This window comes from Thunnus maccoyii, chromosome 13 (genome assembly GCF_910596095.1).
Source record: "Thunnus maccoyii chromosome 13, fThuMac1.1, whole genome shotgun sequence".
In the NCBI taxonomy this organism is placed as follows: Eukaryota; Metazoa; Chordata; class Actinopteri; order Scombriformes; family Scombridae; genus Thunnus; species Thunnus maccoyii.
In genome coordinates this window covers 3,392,701-3,406,658 of record NC_056545.1, presented here as the reverse complement: position 1 = coordinate 3,406,658, position 13,958 = coordinate 3,392,701, and the positions used below count along the sequence as shown (strand labels likewise).

Here is a 13,958-nt window from a genome sequence, read left to right as displayed (position 1 = left end):
AATGAATTAGAATGTCCTCAGTTTTTGGTCTGACATTAAGATGCTCGGCTTTGTCAAAGGTACTGAAATACAGTGTATTTTAACAGGTATTACTCTAGGAATTTAATGAAGCTTTAATGATTTCGGTGGGGTAAAGTGGGTCAATGCAGCAGTGGCAAATATGACTCACTAAGAATATAACAAATACATTATTCAAAATTGTATTGTGTAAGAAATGAACAGACATTCTAAATATATTATCATATTTTGGACAACCTTCTCTCCTAGAAATTACATTTATATACTACCGAATTGCCACACGTTATGCAGAAAATGTGATGCTGGATGAATTACATTTTCTGTAAATATAATGAGAACATTTTTGTTAATTAACACATTGTGAGTGTATGAGTAAAATGCAGTTTAAACGCCTTACTTTCTCAACACCTGGCCAATGACTGTGAGAGGGGGTTTTAGACAATCTGATAAGCACTCCTTTGAAAGCATACTGAGGCCTTGACAGTCCAACGGTAGGTCCACAATGGTGATTGTCAAAGGTGCTCAGTTACTTCACTCAGTGGCAAACAGATGTCTCACAAAAAACTGAATTTGAGAACGCTTTGAACCAAGAAGACCAATGCAAAGCTAGAGTTATTGGCTGTGTCTCTTTTTATTAGTAGTCATGTAGTCATGAAAACTTTTAAGTTGAACTGAACCACTGGACCTTTACAGGCCAAAATAGGCAGCTCTTGACCACACTGAAGAACACTATGGACCACAATTTATGCCTTGGCACCTACCCTAACCCTAACCCTAACCCTAACCCTAATGCTAATTTTAATGTTTCCTCTTTAGCGCACCACCACAAACCCAAGTATGCTGTCAACTACTGATTGATAGAGCGTACTGACTGATCTGTTGCAGACATTGAACAACCCCAACCTCCTTCAGATAGTCTACTTTGACCTGACTTGCCCATTGCTTCAAACTTTTATCAGCCTCAGTCGGCAGAGTGCTGATGTGTGTGTGATGCATGAAGGTGACTAAACTCAACATCCTGGATGATGAGGCCCTTCCAGCTATTTGGTCTGTCTGCAGTTGTGTTGTAAATGGCTCTTCTTGCACCACCTGGCAAAGCTCCTTAATGGACCACGCAGCACGCCTCACCATCGCAGACAAGTGAAAAATAAATACATGTAAGGAACCCAGCAAACCTCAGCTGGATGTATTTTCACCTGTTGAATTTTTCCAATCAGTCAATGGTGAACAGGGTTTTTTTTATTTGTCCTCAGTAATATCTCTCTGGCTAAATGAGAAAAGATGTATGCCTGAACCACTGACAAACAGTAATTTATATAGATATTTCACTGTATCTACTCTGCAAACTGTAATATTTATGTGTTAGATGAAGATATTTTTTTTAAGAACAACATACATTCAAAACTCAAAACAGAAAATGTCAGTCTGCTGGTGGCACTAAACAAACATTCAGGGGATCAACATAGTTATTAGGATACATTATCTATGAACCATGAAATTATTTTCCAGTCCATCTAAGTTGAGCTATTTTACTGGATAATTGAAAACCTGATAGTGGTGCTAGATAAAAAAGTTAGGGGATCAACAAAGCCAATAGGATTCATCTTTATAATATAAATGTCTGTACACATTAACCAAAAGCCTACATTATGCTCATATTCTCTTCCTTCTACCACTTCAGCCAAAGTTCTTAAATAAAACAGACAAAAATAACCTCATTTGTCCTTTGAGGCATGGAGCACTTTAAATGTCAGATCATTTGTATTTTTGGCATTGGAAATTGGAAGTAAAAGCTTACAAGGAGCACTTTAAAGCAACCTAACAAAAGAATAAAATATACTTAAAATATAACATTGGTAAAGAGTTGCCTCCCGTTGGTGATGATCATTAGTTTATTTTCAGAGGGGCACTAAAGTATGCTTTTACTATAAAAGACTTCCAGAATTAAAGCACTAGTCAATGGAAAAAGCAAAATTAAAGCTTTGAAACAATGAAGGACTGTTAATGCAGCTAAAAGTATTGATCATTGCGGATGTATTTTTCAGAAAACAAGAACTTGGCCACCTGTTCCCAGTGCAATTTATTTATTTTTTTTGATTTGCTTCAAATTATGGTCAGTATCTTCAAAAAAAAAGAGGAAAAACAACTTGAAATCAGTTTAATTTTTGGAAACAAGTGAAGTAATCTCCCCCTAGTGCTTGATTATTTTGTGTTTCCTAAGAAAATCTGGTTGTAGAACTGAATAATAGTTCCAGTTTTTACAGTGTATTGTTTCTTGCAGTACATCGCAAGTGTTAGTATGTTGAATTTTGCTGTGTTAACACTACAATGTTGACTGATGCTTCCATGCCATCGGATGGCACTGGAACCTTTTTTAACGACTGACCCATCTGTTGTCATATGTGGTCATGTGGCCTATTACATGGCTTTTGCATCTGTTCAGGTTGAGGTACATACCTGTCTGTCACATGACCCTCGCTTGGCTGTGACGTCTTGCTGTGGACGGTCCATGCCAGCTTCATCACTGAAGGGTGATGAGTCTGCAGCCTGCAAAACTTTGGTGTGTACTTATGTAACATTTACACTTGGGTGATGTGTAGAATAATTCCATACTGATCTTCTGACCCACTTTATATAATCTGTTCTTTGTTCTGTTCTGTCTTTCATGGTTTTGCATTTAAATATTGTCAAATGTATTAATAATAGTAGCAGTAGCTTGTATTGAGAAACCTTAAAATAACTGTTAGTATAGTGGATGAAGCATTACAGGGAGACAAGGGCAATATAGTGTTATGATGTTGGATAAAAATACAACAAAAGAAAATAGTTTCTCCCACTTTTAATACATTAGGATACTAAACATGGTATAAAGATCTTACTTCACGTTTTTGTTGCTTGTGACTCCTCTCTCCATCAGGTTTATGCATGGTTGATTTTTTTAAATCTGATTTTCAAATGTTTTTGAATATTTAAAATATGTGATGACGTTTATTGTAACCCCCCCCCCCCCCCCCCCCCCCCCCCTTTTTTTTCTTTTCATTTTGTTATGCAGAATGGCTGAGGTGTTCTCCCCAGTTAACCTTTGCATTCATATCTGCTGTGCTCTGCTGCCACTTTAACACAGACTGTAGTTTTAATTAATTGATAGAAAATTGTTAAAGCGGGCTTAAGGAGTCCCCATACTTGACTTTCCCTTATAGGATCTCATAATCTGCCCCTGGCTGGAGTTTGAGAACAACTGTAAGCTGTATGTGAATTCAAACAGCTGGAGGGAGGGCAGTGTCGCTCAGCTTTCACTGCCATACTGTAATACAGCCGTTTGACATGAGACAGCCCCCTAGGTGTCTCACTTTCTCAGTGTTTGTATGGGCTGGAGCGCTGCGCCGGCTGCCCGCCTGCCTGCTGCTTGTCTGGCTGACTGGCTACGTTGACGTCAGCGCCGTGTTGATTTGCTAAGGCGAGAGAAGAAAGGAGTTAGTGCGTGTTGAGAGAGCGGGTACTGCGAACTGCCTTACTATGCTGTAGCCCCAATCCCCCTTCACTATACGGAATCAAAACGTGCAACTTAGGTGAGTACCAATCCGGGCTAAACGCAGCTGCAGTTTCCCGGCGACAAGTGCCAGACCCGCTACTCTGCATGCGTCTGCCACTGTTTTCTCTGTGTACTTTCATTCACCATGTGGATGTTTTGATGCATTTATAGCGCCGGGGATCGTTTTGCTTGTCCCCGTTCAACCTCATGCTGAAGTTAACAGTAAACGCGACTTTGGCACGCAAGTTGGATCTGCGCACCGGAGTGCTGGATGAAAACAAGTGTTTACCTGATTGCGCTGCAAGGTGTTTAAGTTTGCATTAACGCAGCCTATTGTAGAGATGTAAAGGTTGACGTAACCCCCCACCCCCCCACCCCCCTACCTCCACCTCCCCCCCCTTTCGGTCTGGTTTAGTATGCTGGAGATCGCAACCAGAGGACGTGAGGTCTGGCTGTTTCACCGGGAGCCAGACAACATATGACGCCTCGCTCCATGTGACTTTACTGGAGAAATCGCGTTTGCTCATTTTGATGGAAATTATGCAATTTTTAGACAGCGACACTCTTGCCCGTCCTTGTGTCTCCAGACGCACCAGTGTGGTTCATTCAGCCGTGATGACATCATGATGAAGACTGGGGACACTGGTCTCTTTACTCGAAACAAGCCCAAATCCAGTCAGTGTACAGTCACACTACAACTGATTGACAGGCGGCTAGATGCTTGATTGGTTATCAATAATCGGCTTGCAGTAGCACGCGCATCACACTGTGAGGTGGGGAATTGGTAACATGCATTGGCAAATTGATTTGTTATCGAAACTGTCTTATCTCTCTCTCCCCCCCTTCCACTCATTTTCTCTTTATCCTTTTGGCACCTTTCTCTAGATCATAGCCCTCTTCTCCTTTATTGTTAAAAGCCAGCATCGGAGTATTTCATCCTGCCTCAAACAAAGTCCACCTGTGCGTTGATCAGGGGAGAGCTGGCATGAATCGGCGTGAGATCCTGGCAGCTGTCTGTCTAGTGTCTACTTTTTTAACACGTTCACAATGTCTCTGGTTTTCCTCCTTAGAGATGCTGTACCATCTTGCTCTCTCCACGTTTGTGTCTGTCAGCGTGCATGGTCTGGAATATTGAACGCTGTTTATTCTTGTTGTGGCTGGGTCGCCAAGGCGCGCTATGGCAGACAACCCGTGATCACATTGATTATGCTGCCTTTCTGTGAAGTCGGCCTAATGTGGTTATTGTCAGCGGTCTACATTGTCCTCCGGGGAGAAAATCTCTCCTGGCTAAATGTATTTAATGTAGTACGTGGTGTTTTGCATAATGCATAACGCTCTGTATAATTTGTCTGTTGTGGCTGGCCAATTTTAACGCTGTCTAGACGCACGTAGCCTTCCTTTATTAATAGAGCGCCAACAGGCGCGATAAAGTCCCCAAACAGCAACTTTACATTGTGCTCCAAAGAAGCCACAGCTTGGTTGATAGCCCACAGAGCGCAACAAGCATTGATCATTTACGGGGCCATAAATCGCAGCTATTGGCATACCTGTAATAAAGATAATGGCATGTTTTGGGTACGACCCTGTTGACTGAGAGGTTGAGCTCAGTTAGATGAAAACCTGTAGTTTCATCATCAGCTCCCGACTATATCGATTTTATGAATGTGCCCAAAAGACAAACTGTCGAGTGTCCCAACAGCCGACAACATTGTGTATCTGACATGATCCTCAGCGCAAACAATAGCTGTCAGCAGCATTTACCTCCTGCATATTCCGATTTAGGATTGTGTGGTTGGAGGTTTTTGCGGTCAGGTTACATATTTAGGAATTATTGATATTTTTAAAAAGTCGTCTAGTTGAAGGGCTGGTGATATTTCCTCTTTTTTTTCTGTGTCTCTGTGTGTATTGTTCTCAAGCGGGAAGGAAGGAAAAGAAGTGCTCAGATACACAAACTCTTCATTCTTTTCATATTTCAAATGAAATTTTGGCTTTTTGAAACTGAAATGTAAGATTCTGAAAATGAAGCTGTTGAAAATGAAAATGAACATTTTCTAAACAGATAATCAATCAAAATGAAAAGAACTAACTGAGCTGATAAAACATGTCATTATTAACCTGATATACTGAATAGATGTAGACTAGCCATCAGTAAGCTCATCCTGGATGTGGGTCAATGGATTGAGACTGAGACTGTTTATTTAATTGGATTAATGAAGAGAGCATTATTTTATTGTAGTTCCTAATGTAAGGTATAGAAATATAGTCCCCTGTTAAGTTGAAAAATCAAGTTAACTTAATCATTTCTTTGAAGTGCAAATTGTGGTGGAAGTGTTTATTTAATTTGAGCCTCTTCATTATTTTATTTTAGGGTCAAGGTATGCTGTAGCTATGAGATGAAGCAACATGTTGCCCTGTTAACTTCAACTTAATAGCAGTCACGGAGACAATCATTCATTTTGGATATTCAACATGCGTGACAGCAGACAGAGCGAGGTGTTTGGTGCTGCAACGTTGTGTGCTTTTGCCTCGTCCTGCTTTCCTTTCCACCCATTTCTGGCCGCTGCTCTCTGCTCCCGTCTGTGATGGGAATACTGAGTAAGATGCTATTTAATTTCAGAAAGGCTGCTGACGGTCTTTGTGAGCCAAGCAGCAGTGAAAAACCACAATTCACACTTGTTTAACTGGTGTACATCCCCATCAGATAATCGAATGAAGATATCTTTTTAACATAACATATGCTGGACTGATTGGTATGCAGGGTGAACCTGTTGGACTGCTCACAAATTGTCTCCCTTCAGAAATCTACAGTCAATACTCTCCACTGATTTTAAGAACAATGCCATTGCCAGTGTTTACCATCCCTGCAGGATGTTTTACAATGGTTTCTTCACGCTTGCCATTTACAAAATAAATAATGGTATACTTTAAATAAATTTATTGACATACTAATTACATTTTTATTTTCAAAATTTAAGTGTTGAGTGATTTAAAAAAACATTTTTCCATTTCCATCCATTAAAAATGACTCAAAGTTTATGAAAAAAGAGGATTGCATTTGTTGGATTTGAAAGTATAAATGTAACAACATTTGCTGTTCTGTTTCTGTTTTTTCATCCAGGTTTCATCTTGTTTACATAGATAGATAAAAACACTGCTGAACGGGGAAGGCGAGCCTCATGAGTCGGCTTCGTGGATTGCATCAACGCAATGGATTTAAGTAAAATGGGTATGATCCAACTCCAGAACCCCAACCATCCCACTGCCCTTCTGCAGAAGGCCAATCAGATGCGCCTGGCTGGGACTCTGTGTGACGTGGTCATCATGGTAGATAGCCAGGAGTTCCACGCTCACCGGACTGTGCTAGCCTGCACCAGCAAAATGTTTGAGATCCTATTCCACCGCAGCAGCCAGCATTACACCCTGGACTTTCTTTCACCAAAGACGTTTCAGCAAATTTTGGAGTATGCTTACACTGCCACGCTCCAGGCCAAGGTGGAGGACTTAGATGACCTGCTCTATGCAGCAGAGATCCTGGAGATTGAGTATTTGGAAGAGCAATGCCTCAAAATCCTGGAAACCATCCAGTCCTCAGATGAGAATGACGTGGAGGTCAATGTGAATGACGGGAGCACAGAAGAGGATGACGAGCGCAAAGGCCACAACGGAGCTAAGAACTCCAAAAAGCATTCCATGGAGAGTCTCTATCTGTCAGGTACCCAGCAAGTTTCCACCATGGCTGGCATGGTGGACCAGAGTCCCTCAGTTTCCACATCCTTTGGTGTCTCCACCTTGAGTCCCACTAAAGCTGCTGTGGACAGCCTGATGAGCATCGGTCAGTCTCTTCTCCAGCAGGGCTTCGGGGGTGAACAACTTATCCACGGCAACTCCCACCACCTGATGACTGAAATCAAGACTGAAATGATGCAAGTGGACATGGGTGGCAACGGCCATGAAAGCCCGCAGAACATGGAGTCCAGTGGCTCCAGCAATGGAGAGCGAAGTGGGGAGGACAGGAACCGAGATGGTCCAGGAACACCAACCAGGAGCAGCGTAATCACCAGTGCCCGCGAGCTGCATTATGTCCGTGATGAAGGCATGGGCGACGCTCAAGCTGAGGTCAGCCAGATGGGTCTGGAAGCAATGTCTGGAATGACAGAGAAACATCTGGCATCGCTGTACTCCCTACCAGTCAATCATAAATCAGATGCCATCATGTCCATGCCGGCATCCATGGCCTCCGCTCTCCCCATGTCCCCAGCTCTGGCTATGTCTATGGACTTCAGTGCCTACGGGGGTCTTCTGCCTCAGAGCTTCATCCAGAGAGAATTCTTCAGCAAGCTCGGGGAGCTTGCAGTGGGCGTGAAACCAGATGGCAGGAACCAGCATGAACGTTGCAATGTTTGTGGTGCAGAACTACCAGACAACGAAGCTGTGGAACAACACAGGTAAGCCAAGTTTTCTTTTGAGTATCTGCTTGCTGATCGTTTTGGCCTCGAAATTTATAGTCCTTTTCAGCCTTTTAGCACAGTTTTTTTGTTTTCAAGACTAACATTTAAAAGGTTTATGCAAGAGTACTTTGGCAGTTTGCATTATGTGCAACAGAAAGTGAAAGTCATTTGGCCTCAGAATTTTTTAACACCTAACTATAAATAATTACAAACATATATGATTACTATGGTTACCAGGGACTCTATTATAACTTTTTCTCAGGTGTAAGCCAACTGTTTTCAACTTAGGAATAAAGAAATATCAAGTACATCTCTTTGAGGCTTGGTTAACGGAGAATAGAGGGAATTGGGTGTTTTCATTTTCTTCTACTTGTTTGAGGCTAATACCAATCATTTTCTATGTCAGACATCATAGCAACCAACAAAAGAACCCATCCACACATCTTTAATGTATGAGTAAGTGAAATCCTTTGATGGACACAAACCGTAGTTCTGTGTGGCTTGTAGTTCAGGCCCAGAGATGCACTCCTTCAATAACTGCCAAGCCTGTCCAGGTGACTGCCAAAGCAGTGCTGTCGTAACATTGTCGAAGACTATTAGTCACACCTTACAAGATGTGGACGGCAGCTATCACACACACTCTCTAAAGTGGTACCCCCTCATCCTGGATCTGACTCCCCTCCCCTTTCCCATAACTGCACAAGGGGGACCCTTATAAGCTTGATAATTGGAGTAGACGGTCAGCCCAGGAAATGAGCGCTGAACCTGGGACAAGGAGGTAGTTCTAGGACAGAGGAGTGGTAGTAAACCAGCACAGCGCTGTTTCAGTCAGTGCATAAAAATGAAATCTTAAGGCCTGGAAACTTCTTTCATAATACTGTAACTCACCTATAGACTTTTCAAAACTCTTAATGCATTTTTTGTCATTTACATTTATGTCATTGCATGTGTCATGTAATTGTAAACTGCATCTTGCAAAATTTTATCAACCCAGCTAGAGTACAAACATCTTGTTGAACTTACATCACTTCTTTGTGGATTTTGCACAGTCAGTGTTTTTGTGACTAGAAGCCTTTTCTTACCTTGAAGGCCACCTTTTCACCCTGTGATGTTTGCTTAAATCAATTGGAATGCACAGTGGTTAAAGTTCACTTGAGGATTTGAACCCCATCACCCATCCCTTCGTGCTTGAGCCAGTATCTTGGTATGCATGGCTAAGAACTGTACTGATTCAGTCCAAGCTCCTCAGTTTCTAAATCTGTCTCAAAGTTGTCTTTAGAAAATACTCAATATTATAGAATGGCTTTTACCCTAACAAGAAGTGTCCTTGTGTGCAGCCTTGCACTGTGTTATAGAGTGTTTTTTCTCTGTTTTTATATGGATGGTGTTGTATGGTGAAGCAATTTATGTTGTGGTGTTGGAAGTTATTTCTAAAGGTGTACACATTTGTGTAGCCGTCATGATGAATGCTCGATATTAATTGAATAAAAGGGGAATTTCTGCATTTACTGACTATGAGTCTTTAAAAAAGCAGCGACTCTAGAAGTGAATTTTGAGCAGCTTATCATCAGTTCTTCCTTTTTTGTTTAAAATACACCATAGTTTCTGTGTTACATGCAGTAATGTAGTCTCAGTGTGTTAAAGGACAGGCTACACTAGTCTCTGTCTTGAGAAAAGTCTGGCGTGTGAAATGGTTGCCTGTGTTTCAAGAGGAATTTCATCAATTCGCTCAAGCTGGGAAATCTTGTATCAAAGGAGATTTCCAAACCGTTTCATGCATTGATGTTCCTGCTTTGCCCCATAGCATACTAATGGGTTAATTTAGACTGGTTGATACACCGACACAACACTGTTTAATATTGTACGCGCTGTCCTGACAGCCTCCTGAAGTGTAGAAATCAAACATTGCATCATCCGCTGTCTGCTTTGCTGTCCGTACATGAAAGGTCTGCTGTGCTACCCTGAGATGCTTGATAATTCAGACGCTCCTCGTGTCCTCACAAATTCCAATGTGGCTCATTTGATAGCATATCAAGCTTCCTTTTCTATGCACAGCCTGTCAAGCTGCTGATTCTTTTGATGTGAATACAAGATGTTTTATTTCAGATGAGGGGAGTCGTGTTCCCTCTGACTAATTACACATCAATTCCCCACAGCCACTGTGTCAGGGTCACTGCAGCCCCTGCAACAAACACATAAAAAAGTTGGCAGAGTTCACTTGGTGCAGGCAGGTCAAGTCAAACATGAGTGTAATTGTTTCCAGATGTGGCACAGGTCGTTGGTGTGAGGTGTCTGTGTGTGTGTGTGCGTCTATGTTAAAATGAATGCACCAGAAAGCACCTACTTCCTGTATAAATTTAGTCTCTGTTCCCTTTCATTCCTCTGTGCCCTGGATTATATCATAAAAAACACCCACCCAGACTGAATACATTGTATATTGGCTCCACAAGCGGTGTATGACTGTTTTATTATATGTACGGCCCTTTGAGGCGTACTTTGTGATATTGGGCTATAATAAAGTTTGACTTGACTTGACTTGACTTGACTTGACTGGACATACGAAGTATATGCTGATACAACACATCCTCATGAAAGAAACGACAGTATAGGTCTAAAATTCAGGCCGGCAAAAACGACCTATAGTTACGTTTACACCATCTAGTGGCCATAACTTATTAATGTGCTCTGGCTTTCCAAAACCGTTACAAAACTAATATGTATAAAATAATGTTTTATGGTGTGATAATGCTTTGGTTATGGTCTGGTTAGGTTTAGGCACAAAAACCACTTGGTTGGGTTTAGGGAAAGATCGTGGTTTTGGCTAAAATAATCACTTGAAACTTGGTTTATACTTCCAACTACACGCAACCTTTGTTGTCATGGCAACGGTAAACACCACAACATTACGTTTTTAAAAAAAAAATCCATCCACCTATTCTGCCTCCTCCTAACATGGCAAATATCACCTTATCAAGTCACCTTTATATCGACGTCATCTGAACTGTGTCACTTCCCGGGGTCGTAATTACTACGGCTGCTAGATGGCGTAAACGTAACCATAGGTTGTTTTTGCCGGCCTGAATTTTAGACCTATATTGTTGTTTTTCTTGTGAGGACAGGCTGGCTGATAAGATGGCGGAAGCACAAGAGATGCTTCCTTGAAGTGGGTAACGAAACCTTAACACCTTTTGGGTAACAGACCAAAATCTAGCAAAAAGTATCAAAAACTGTCCAGTGCCAAAAGATGGCATTGGGTGTCTGGTCTGATTCATCACTTAAAGTTCACTTGAGTGATCGTTAAAATAAAAATAATATTTAACAGTTGAGAACTTTTTAAAAGTAAGATATAAAGAAGTATTGTATTGGCATTAGTATAATTAGATAAATTTGAAAATTTATCTAATTTCTCCTCCATAGAAATGTATCAAGCTAAATGAAGGGCCACACCTTATAGGTACCTGAGGTTCTGTTGACTGAATCTAAGTAGTTCCCATCTGACCACGACAACTTTTCCACCGTCTCTCCTCCAGTAGTCCATCCCGCCACTTCCTTACTTCTCTACTGACAAGCCCTAGATTTATTTCTTAAAGGAAGCCAAGGGTGAGTGTTGTTGCGGCTTCAGGGAGACAGGATTACAGCAATATTTTAGTAACCCTTGCACTGAGAAAATAATCAACACAGGAAGAGCCTGAGTGATTATTGGGAAAATAAATGCATGATGCAGGGGGCTAATTCTGCAGTGGCGGGGGAAAGAGGAAAAAAAAGTCCACTACTGCTTGGTATTCCAAACACAGCATCCAATTCACGGGAACTAGCCTTGGGTTTATCTCTTTCACTTAATCGTCCATTCTCATGCAAATGACTGACCCTCGCTGTAATGTACATCGCATAAGTGAAAAAAGAGCCTATTTTAAAGGAGAGCTTTTCCAGCATATAGCTGTTAAGCATTACTGATAGCCATCAATGCTTTAACTTTGCCTTTTCATAATACAGCCTGGGTTTTTGCGGAGGGGTGAGGGGTGCATGAATGAGATGAATCCATGAATTCCTGCTTTTCTCCTCTTTGTTTTTGCTCATGTTAATTTTATTATTGATGGATGTATTTGGTTAGGTGTTGGAAGTGGTGGAAATAATCACCCTTGCATTAAGGTCTGCACGCGCGCACACTCATGTGTTCATTACTTTTCACACACATTCCCCTCAGCAGCAGCAGCCAGCACTCACTCTTCTATTTCCTCCCCTTTTGTGGCAAAGGGGGACGGAGGGCGCTCTAATACCCCGGGCCCCAGGTGTTTAAACAGCGGGCCCAAGGCCCTTATCTGTGCATATCAGAGTGGGACAGATAACCCTTGGCACTCCTCCTCAGTAAACCAAGAGCAGATTGAGCTCAGATAGCGGCCCATAACGTTTGTTGCAGGTGATAACGATGTATGCACACACATATATACCCTGCACATTGAGGTGAAGCCAGTGGAAGGTATACAAGTTGTTTCCCTACACATTGACACTTGTGTGCTTTGGCCACTATCAACCATTAACCAATGCTTTCTATACATTCACACCATGAACAACTGAGCACAAGAAACGGGCTTCAAGAAATCTCTAACTTTAAAATCCAATTTTATCTCTTGAAAAGTCAAACCAAGATCTTAATACTGTAAGTAATTTCACTTCCTCTGATGTGTCTACAATTTGAAAATCATCTCTCCAATTAGGAGACACTAAAGCTTGAAAAGAAGTTTTACCGCATGTTTGCTCGATTGTCAAGTGACTCAACCTATCACAATCAGCTGTGGTAGTTCCTACTTATCTACTTATCTTCCTACTATCTCTCCTTAGTTCCACCCAGGCTCTTGGCCAAAAATTGGGTTTTATGGCTTTATGAAACCACAGTGATTTTTGCAAGTGGTAGTCAAATCGACGCTTCAGACACCTGAAGGGATGTTTTTGGTGACACGGCAGATGATAAAACCATTTTTTTGAACAGACAAATTATACATTTTCGCTCTGATAGTGGCTGCCATAGTTTTTGTGGGTTACTAGAGCTAGCTAGCAATTGAAAGTAAAAAAAAAACAAAAAACTGGCAAAATGTTCAGTTGGGACCAACTTTTCGCAGATATGCAGAGAATCTCCACATTGGCCGAGCTTTTCTGTTTTAAATTAACTGACTTGGTGACGATGTATTACAATGGTGCTGCTCATGGTTTGAAAGCATTGCTAGGGTTTCAGTCAAACAAGCACTGCTGCACCCATTTTGTGACCATAGTAGCTGCCACTACCATCAAACAACACTGTGATGTCCAACTGTGAAACATTCACCAGAAGCAACACAGGCCAAGTGATGGAAACTCTTATTATCAACTAGCAGCATTTTTTAACTTCTATTCTTTCTTTTTTTTTTACCTTTTAATGTTGTCATATGAAGACCGACCCTGTCTAATCTAGCAGCTGAATGGAAGGCTCAGAGACAGCTAGAACTGTTAAGGCAAATTTGTTCTTTCCGCATCAGTGTAGCCATGGGGGTCCGCTAGGGTCTGTAAGACTTTAATTCCATCAGACACCTGTTAGTGTTGACCAAAATGTATGACGGCGAAGACTGCACATGTGCTAGAAAAGCAAAATGAAACTTGTTGTCAAGAGGTCATGGTTTTGATTTTTTGCACATGTGTTGGACATGTCCATGCACACACACCTGAAGAAACATTGTGTGCATGTCTGCTTATATTTTGGAGTATATAGATAGTTTTCTTTGCACAACTTCAGTGTTTTGCTGTAAGGAGCAAGAAAGAAAGGTGCTGGCAGTTTGGAAAAATGATGGGTAAATTTGAAATGATAGTCAGCCATTTGCTTCATTGTCTCAGTCTTGCTGTCCAAATATATCACATTAACTCTAGTCTGAAATAAAATAATTCAAACCAAAACTGAAGCACAAGCGAGCTCATGATCCTAACCTGTAAAA

The 13,958-nt window shown here is 41.4% G+C and overlaps 1 protein-coding gene across 2 annotated transcripts in view; it reads left to right on the top strand.

Annotated features, from left to right (window-relative positions):
- The first annotated feature begins 3,324 nt into the window (after window positions 1-3,324).
- zbtb16a (zinc finger and BTB domain containing 16a) overlaps window positions 3,325-13,958 on the top strand; it is a 157,500-nt gene continuing 146,866 nt past the window's right edge. Inside the window, exons 1-2 of one of the 2 annotated variants that reach the window (XM_042432275.1) lie at window positions 3,325-3,587; window positions 6,669-7,995. In XM_042432275.1, the coding sequence (XP_042288209.1) occupies window positions 6,758-7,995 (1,238 nt within the window). In that variant the 5' untranslated portion in view covers window positions 3,325-3,587; window positions 6,669-6,757. The remainder of the gene's footprint in view (window positions 3,588-6,668; window positions 7,996-13,958) is intronic. The other variant, XM_042432274.1, reaches the window with a different exon arrangement.